This window comes from Numenius arquata, chromosome 9, assembly GCF_964106895.1.
Source record: "Numenius arquata chromosome 9, bNumArq3.hap1.1, whole genome shotgun sequence".
Classification (NCBI taxonomy): Eukaryota; Metazoa; Chordata; class Aves; order Charadriiformes; family Scolopacidae; genus Numenius; species Numenius arquata.
Window position 1 is genome coordinate 4,280,407 of NC_133584.1, and position 8,781 is coordinate 4,289,187.

Below are 8,781 nucleotides of genomic sequence, written 5' to 3' on the forward strand. Positions count from 1 at the left end.
GGGTCTCCTTGCGGCCACCCTCCAAGCCTGCTGGCTGCTGCTTAACTCTTTCCTCTTCCTGCACAAGACCATTTGCATTCCAAGAAGATGACATTTAGGTGATAGTCCCATGAGCCTTTCTGTGTGCGGTCCTGCTTTTCACTGACGCCCAGGTAACTCTGCGTTTCCCTGAGTGTCTTGCCCAAAATTTCCTGCCCTGCTGTAAGTTGTACCAGTACGTGGCTCTCCCCGGCACAGAGGTAACCTGGCTGCCGGTAAGTGTACTGTAGTCGTATAACTTCAGAAAGTAGTGCATAAATGTAAAATATTACATTACCTGTGCCTTTATTCCACATCAGATTTAATAGGTGGAGTCTTCTGAGCTGCCAAAGCCCTCTGTGAAGCGAATGTTAAAGGGCATATACGGTATTCTACGCTATAAGCCAATGTTCATACTTTGGAAATGCGTAAAACAGATTTTCCTGCTAAGTATTAGAGCCGTGGCTGGCCCATATTTGGTGAAAGGGGGTGTGTGTGCGTGTGTGTCACGGAAATGTGTTGATTTTATGAAATCAGGTTTCATAATACTGCTAATGAAGAGAAATACATAAATGCATTCTTGTCTCTTCATGCAGACAGCTCAGAGTCTTTTGCTAACGAGCTTGCCAATCTAAGTAACTAGCAACCACACTTCTCTTCCCCTTCCTTTTATTCCAATATGTACACCTGGGACACAACCACATCTAGTGATACTTGCCCAAAATACTGTTTGTGAAGACTAACAAGCCTGCATTTGGTGTGAAAAGCTAAGCCTGCCCACACCCAAGTTCTGCTGGGCTATAAAGTGAGCTTGCTGGCTCTGGAGGGGGCACCTTAAGCACATATTCCTGCATGTGCCATCTGGTGCACAATAAACAAGGAAGAAGCTTATCTAGAAACACAGTCTGCTACCCCGCATCCACGCGGTGCATGTGGAATAAATCTCAAAAGATAAACTGCGATTTTTGTCTGCCCGTTTTTCTTCCTTTTGTTGTTCACAGCGTCTCGCGCTTCTGCACCTTCACCAGCTGACTATGGCTGCACAGACTGCAGATATTTTTATCTTTACAAAAAGAATAATGCATAACTAGCGGGTTTGGTTTTTTTTTTTTTTTTTCTTCTCTGCAGTTGTAGTATTCTGAGTAGGACTACGAATCTGACCATTTGTCTCACGGTTTTGCTATGGGAGGAAGTGCCGAGACACGAGCACAATAAAGTTCATTATGCTTCAGGATATGGGGCTGGAAGGAAAATATCCTCAGACTTCCTTCTGTTTTGAAAAACATAGTCCCTGCATTACTCCTAGACTAGGAGAGAAGCTTTAGAAGATAGCATTCCTGCAGGACCTCTGTCCTCAAAAGCTTCAGTGCTACAGATAACCCTCATTTGAGCCTTACAGCACCCTGATGCCTCGCTTTCTCTACCCAGAAACGCCGATCCTGCAGCACCGTACCGTGCTGGTTCAAGTTTGCATCCCCTGAGAATTTCAAAAGGCATGCAAAATACTGTTCCAATACTGTGAAGCTCTTTGGGGGGGGAAAGTCTGCAGGTAAGGAGAAGGCAGAAGTGTGGGACTTTCTGCTCCCAGATTGGAGGGCAGAGCTCAGAGGAAAGCTGTAGCAGATCTGGTAAGAGAATAAACAGCAACATCCCAACTGCTCACATATATTATTTTTTTTTAAACTCATCAAACTACTTTGTTACAGGAGCTAGTACAGGTAAATCTGTCAGAGCCCCTAGTTTTAAGTGCTGTTTTACCTCATTTAGCACGTAATTTTAATCACTTTAAGTGAGTTCTTGAAACAAAAAACCTGATTCAAGCATATCCCTGTGCTCCTCAGCAGAGACACAGAGACCTTCACAAACACTCGTAGCGGTGGCCCCATTTCACTCTGGTGCCTCCAAAGTATAAGATCATTTCAAGGATGAGATGAAGCTCGAGAGAGTGGTGCTGCAAAGCGAAGGTGCTGCTCAACCTGGTAGGACCTGCAGGGTAATTTGGGTGAATTCTCCTCATCCTCCTGGAGCGGGAAATCTCTTCCTAAACGCCTTTGTTTTCTAAGGGGCAGGAAAGCAGGGAGTGTGGAGGAGGAGGAGGCGACTCCATTTGTTGCTTTCAATACCCCAGTCTCAAGGACAGCCAAAACTGGTACTTGCAGAATAAATGTATCTGTTTAGCAAACTAAACTACACTTCTTTATCATAAGCAGAGTGACGTTTAAATGTTACAAGAAGTCCATCTGCCTGTTTATTGCTGATTGCTCTTTCTTCTAAGCCCCTGCAGTACTTTGCTGGCACAACCTTACTGGTCTTTGCCAATGAACTGGGAGCGAATGGGAGCTGATCTCAGCTGGCCTTTGCGGGAGGCAGCGCAGGTTTCTCTGCTCCTGCCTGAGCCAACAGCGCCAGCTGGAGTTGTGTCTCTCGCCTTGACCTGCGGATGCTGCCGGGCTTGGGAAGCAGCACTTGCTTCCCATCAGCTCTCCCAGGCAGGTTTCCCTTGGAGGCAACAGGAGTTTTGCCACTCTCTTCAAAATCATTTATCTTTTCTCAGGAAAAAAAAAAAAAAGAAGCGTTTTCTCGATGACTAGAGGGAATAGACATAGACCCGTGTCACGAGCATTCAGCATTTATAATTTCATTTGGACCCAAGTGTCATTTCTGTCATCTGGACTTTGTTCTGGACTATTAGGACACACACAGTTACAGGGAGGATGTTATGGATATATACCAGTAAAAGCCTGGACTGTAAATGGTGTTGGCAGAATGGCAAATACTTTTTTAAGGTCTGCTATTTGATTTCATCCTCAATAATTTGCGAAGAAAAATCCCTTGTGCAAAGGAAATGTTTTTAATGCAGAACTAGAGAAACTAAAGGATGCACAACATTAGCGATTTGGGTATTGAATTTTCACAGAGCTTATTTAGTCGAGTGCTTGATACCAAATTTATGTCCATGGAGATAATGTAAGTATATTTTTGCATATTGGGTATGCCATCATAATTAAATAAATATGTAAAATCAGGATGAATTACTCGTGCTGTCTCTATAGTCATAACTTCTTTAAAGCATTTGCTCAGCATGGTTCAAAAGAAAGTGTGTTCCTAAGCACGGTGAATTTAGTGACCTACCACAGCTGAACATCTGCAAGCACATCACAGGTGAAAAATCCTGCCTTTCCTTTCTGCTGCAGCTCCGGGATACCTACTCCAAGAGCGGCATTGCTTGTCTCACCGGGGAGGAAATGGGAAATTTCATCCAAAACCTGGATCTAACTGAAATCGAAGACAGAGAGGCTGATCCCTGCTGGCAAGTAAAGTGGCACCTGGGAAAGTTAATTAAAAAGGTATTTGGGAACCAACACGCTGAAACAGCGTGCTTGGTGATGGTGCTATTCAAGGAATCCTAACGGCAGAATAAAGGGGGGTTGTTTTATTGCAAAGGAATAGTCAGGCCATACCTTCAGCTGCAGAGGGCTTACACTGAAGCAAAAAAAAATATTAATTTCCTGCCATTCAGGAAATAATAAAGCAAAGACAATCAGTTTGTACTAAGCCAATTTCAGCAATAAGTTGGCTGATCTGAAATACCTCAGGGTGGAAGTGCTTGACTCGAGCTTGTTTCCTACCTGACCATACAGACCATAGTGGTAGCAGAGGCGTCACTCCGGCTTCGGGAATAGAGGGAGACTGGCGTGAGAAAATGAGATGAAATGTAACATGGGGAGAGGTAAAAAGGTGTCTGGGAAAAGGTCTGGCCATGAGCATTAATTAGGGGAGGAAAGAGCGAGGCGAGCGAGCGCACAGCACCGGGCACAGCACCTTCCCAGCTCAGCATTCAGAGAACACCGTCTCCCGCCTGACTTACACACAATACGTACAATTTTGGCTACAGAGAAGAAAATAAGCCTGGCTGAAAAAATCAGAAAGGCAAAAATCTTCTGGAATGGTTTTCAAAAGCCTATCTCCGGCACATAAAAAAAGGCCATCCATAAAAATTCACTTCTGGCTGAAACTTACCTGGCAAATCTCGCAGCCCAGAATAGATCCTTTACTGATATTCAGAGATCTGGGCTCCTTTGGTGGAAGTTCTGTCAGTGAAATCCCTGAACGTCTGCAAAAGGAAAATACTGGTTTATTTGGTGGACGTTTACACATCTAATATACCTACCAGCTCCTTGAATGCTTAAAAGAAAAGATAGCCTGGGTGCCAGAAATAATAAATGATGATAATGATAATATAGATGGATGGATAGATAGATAAATAGAAATGTGGCAGGGCAGAACCCGTCAGTACGTGGCAATAGGAGTAAATCATCTCAAGCCATCAGCATGCTTGCTGCGGCTGCACCGCCGTCGGTAACCAGAGTAGTTTGTTTCAGCAAACAGTTATAAAGAAGGGGAATACACAAAGTAAGATATCCTGGCTTAAGAGCTTAGCTAGACAGATGGGAAGAGGTATGAAAATACGTTAAATGTAATTTCGCAGAGCTAAGATCCCACGGAAGTGCACGCTGCCAGGTATTCTGCAAATGGAAGCTGATGCTTGTAATGCTGTAGCTCTTCTTATTTGAGAAAAGCATGAGAGTCAAATTTTCCAATAGACTCAAAGCCCAGATGGCTGAGCGCTCTTGAAAATGTTTTCCCACGTATTTCATTACATAAAGGATGTAAACGTAGGAGTACTTTGTTACAACAAATTAATAGGCTTTTTTTATTTTTGATGTGCATGTTGATCGAATGCAGAATACCCTTTATTCATGAGTTTGAGAAAGGAGTGGTTTTTCCTGCACCTCTCAGTTTCTGCTGACAAACTAATTCATTTTCTCTGTGTTTGTTGACAGATGATGGCGAGAAGCTACGAGGAAAACATATCTGCAGTCAACGGTACTATAATAATTTTATTATCTGTGGCAAAAAGGAGCTGCTAGTGGCACCTGATGTGTAGTGACTCAATTTTTTAAAAGTGCAGAAGACACTGACTCAGATCTTGTACTGGCAGCGAGTCATCAAAAAAAAAAAAAGATTGCTTATTACTTAGAAGGCAAATTTTCAGGAGCCAGAAATACGGTCAAGTGGTTAGAGGAAGGTGGATATGGAGGACTCGGCTTCTAGACCTCAGTCCCACAGTGTTATGGGGACATTTAAACGTATTCTCCTGGGGACACGCAGCACTGGGCTGCTGTACACATAGATGAGTTAAGGAATAGCTCTGCTGAAGCTTCTGCAGCTCTAAACCTGTTGAGTGAAGGCATTATGACCTCCAGGACAAGGGTTAATGGTTTTAAATTGGAAGAGGGGAGATTTAGATAGATATTAGGAAGAAATTCTTTACTGTGAGGGTGGTGAAGCACTGGAACAGGTTGCCCAGGGAAGTTGTGGCTGCCCCATCCCTGGAAGCGTTTAAGGCCAGGCTGGACGGGGCTTTGAGCAACCTGGTCTAGTGGGAGGTGTCCCTGCCCAGGGCAGGGGGGTTGGAACTCGATGATCTTTAAGGTCCCTTCCAACTCCAACCATTCTATGATGATTCCAAGTGGAAATTCAGAGTAAAGACCACAAATACTTAACCTTAAAAGTTACTCGGCATGAATATGAAAATTGTATATATGGGTTATTTTAGGTTGTCTATTGGTAATTGTGGGGCAGGGGGGGAGGAGAAAAAGGAGCACAAATAGGTGTATAAAGAAATTTCAAGGAGAGCAAGAGAAATTTGAGCCCTATTAGCCAATATATAGCATTCGGTCTATGATTTAGTCACTTTAAAAAAATGACATACCTATTCCTTAAAATCAAGTGGAGTGGAACAGACGTGCTTTCTGGCACTCTGGCTTCTAACGTGGGGTTCCTTCTCTGCTCTTGCCTCAGCTGACCGAGCCCTGACGCTGTCGCACTCCGATGGGCAGCCACCCCTCAACAGGATCGCAGCGCATCTGACGGGCAACAGCAACAGGAGGAGCTCCCTCTCCCCACGCAGTAAGGAAAAACCTTTAAAGCCTGTTAAAGATGGCAGAAATCACTCTCCCATTGCTAGCCTCATGCTTACATACACTTTTTGACACTTGCATTGCGTTAACAGTAAGAAACACCTCATTAAAAAAGTCTTCTTGTCCCAGACAACGTTTTTTTCAGCTAATTCTCGCAGAACAGGGAGAAAGCCCATTGCCTCTGGGTACTTCCCTAACTTTTCTTCTGGAACCTTCATTAAGGGAAAAAAAAATAAGTATCCTTCTTTCTGACGTTAAGTTTTCCTCTTTTCTTTCCTTTAATTTCCTTCTGTTAGTTTTGTGACCAGCTGCTATGGTGACAGACCTATTAGAAATTCAAGACAGAGACAGGAGAGACTTGACATTCAGGCCATATTAATGAAAGCCCTGGTAGGGTTTCTACAGCTTTGGAGGGTATCGGGCACAAATGGCTATTTTAACTTTGTTACTAAGTAACGACATGATGATTTTTCTCTTATTTGGGAGCACAAAAATTAAAAATAAAGGTAGTTCATGCGAATTCCCCCATAGAGCTAACCAGCTTGATTCTGGACCTTCAAATTATTTTGAGAAGGGACATCATGAACCACTGGGAAGAGCAGGTTTCCTCACTTTGTTATTAAAAATCAAACTCCCCAACTAGCAGACACCTGGCTTCACTACCTGGCTTTTAATTTAATATTTTTCTCTCTTTTTTTTCTCAAGTAGATTCCTTGCCCAGAAGAGGGAGCGGGCACAAAATAAGCAACTGGGAATCGTCGAGGAGAGGCCACTCTTTCCTCTACAACGTGGAGCTGAGAAACGGCGAGTTGGTGATCCCCCAAACGGGCTTTTATTACATCTACTCACAAATCTATTTTCGTTTCCGTGAAAACGAGAACGAGGATTCAGATTTGCTGGCACAAATCAGGAACCCCAAACAGCTCGTCCAGTATGTTTACAAACTGACTAATTACCCAGAGCCCATTTTGCTCATGAAAAGTGCAAGAACAAGCTGCTGGTCCAAAAAGGCAGAATATGGACTTTATTCCATCTACCAAGGTGGTGTGTTTCAGCTGAAAAGAGATGACAGGATTTTTGTCTCTGTCAGTAACAGTGACATAGTTGACATGGACAAAGAAGCAAGTTTTTTTGGAGCCTTTATGATCAGTTAAAAGATGAAAATCACGCTCCAAGGGAACCAGTTTTCCTAGTCAGGACCAGCCTAAAATTCTATAAAATAGGGGATAAAACACTGTAGCAATACTGACTGTACCAGGCTCCCCTTTCTCAGCTCACTCAGCACGAGGTCCGGCTGTGTCGAATACTCTCCCACCAGCCGGGAAGGGGCAGCAGCAGCTGGATGCAGCTGCGGATGGTGATGCTTTGCACGGGTACCACGTCTCCCTGCCCAGCCAGGATTTCACACGCCACGGATGATACCTTCGGCCAGAACCCCCGGCAGGTAAGAGCTCGCCATCACCCCCACAGAGATGCTCCACGCTGCCTCCAGTGGGATGGAGGATGCTCCGGGTCTGGTTACTTGAGGCGGAGATGGGACATCAAATTTTAGTCGTGGTCTCCATTGGGACCCCATCTTGAATATCAGGTCTTGTAAGGAGCCGTTGGCAAGTACTGCTTCCCAGGTGCCCGTAGAGTTACTCCAGAAGTTTTTTGTTTGAACTTGAGTTTTATACACATTGAAAGGCCATCAGAAACTCAAACCGCACGTCTTCATCTCATCTAATAAAGCACTTAAGCGCCTAATTAATTTTAAGCACACGAACAGTCTGGCTGAATCAGGGTATTTACATGCTTGAAATTAAATATGTGCTTAAGCATTTTTCAGCATCATGGCTTGAGTAAACACATTAGTCTGTCTTATTCAGGAGATTGTACATAAAAACAGCTGCTGAAATGGCACAGAAGAGGTTTTTGAAATCAATCAGTATTTTGATCAGCACATTATGATAGTGCCTATTTACTTAATTGCTGTGCTGCAAAGATTTCACCAGGTTTCCAACAGGTTCAGTAATGCAGTTGCTGTTTACGCTTTTTGACAGCAAGTACTTCATCCAGAAAAATGGGTGCTTTTCTGTAAATCCTGAATTCGGTTAGACATTTGCCACAAATTAAGCGTGACACGCTTCTTCCATGTTTATTTGTACTGGCCTGTATTTGGTAGGGTGTAATGCAGAACAACACACCCCCGTGACTAATATTTTAAGGAAAACATACACAACTATCTGTACTTAAACAAGAGCTGCAGTTTGGGTAATGCTGTTTTGATTTTTATTTTATGTTTAGGAACGGGTGGAAATTTTTCATAATTTTTGTTTAAACCAGAATTATTTTTTTTTAAATGGCAACTATATTTTTTAACTCTTTGAGTGGGACTATTTTATAGTTTAAAAAAAAAAAAAGGAAAAAAAAAAAGGATTTGCAAGTGTAAGCTGTGTGGGCTATATCCTCAACATAAATCAGGTAGCATTAATCACCACATCCACAGCATCATCAGAGGACGTTTGCACCATGAGTGCATTTTGCCCAGGTTCAGAGAAAACAGTGGGGAAAAGAAGGTGAAAGTAAAAAAAAAAAAAAAGAAAGTGGAGGGGAAAGGAAGGCAGTTGTTTTGCAAATACTACTTTGCATCAGCAGAATGATGCCAGGAGAAAATCTGCTTCTCTGTTTGTTTTTTTTTAATGCACTAAGGTTGCCGTGGGAACCCTCCCATTCACCTCCGCACTCTGATAATTAAATCACTCTACAGCCCTTGCATATGGGCCTCGTGAGTAAACAT

At 43.2% G+C, this 8,781-nt stretch overlaps 1 protein-coding gene across 1 annotated transcript in view; it reads left to right on the forward strand.

Moving 5' to 3' along the window:
- TNFSF10 (TNF superfamily member 10) overlaps positions 1-8,568 on the forward strand; it is a 9,065-nt gene extending 497 nt beyond the window's left edge. Inside the window, exons 2-5 of the mRNA XM_074153470.1 lie at positions 3,213-3,365; positions 4,863-4,905; positions 5,884-5,991; positions 6,708-8,568. Of these exons, the coding sequence (XP_074009571.1) occupies positions 3,213-3,365; positions 4,863-4,905; positions 5,884-5,991; positions 6,708-7,156 (753 nt within the window). The 3' untranslated portion in view covers positions 7,157-8,568. The remainder of the gene's footprint in view (positions 1-3,212; positions 3,366-4,862; positions 4,906-5,883; positions 5,992-6,707) is intronic.
- The last annotated feature ends 213 nt before the right edge of the window (positions 8,569-8,781 follow it).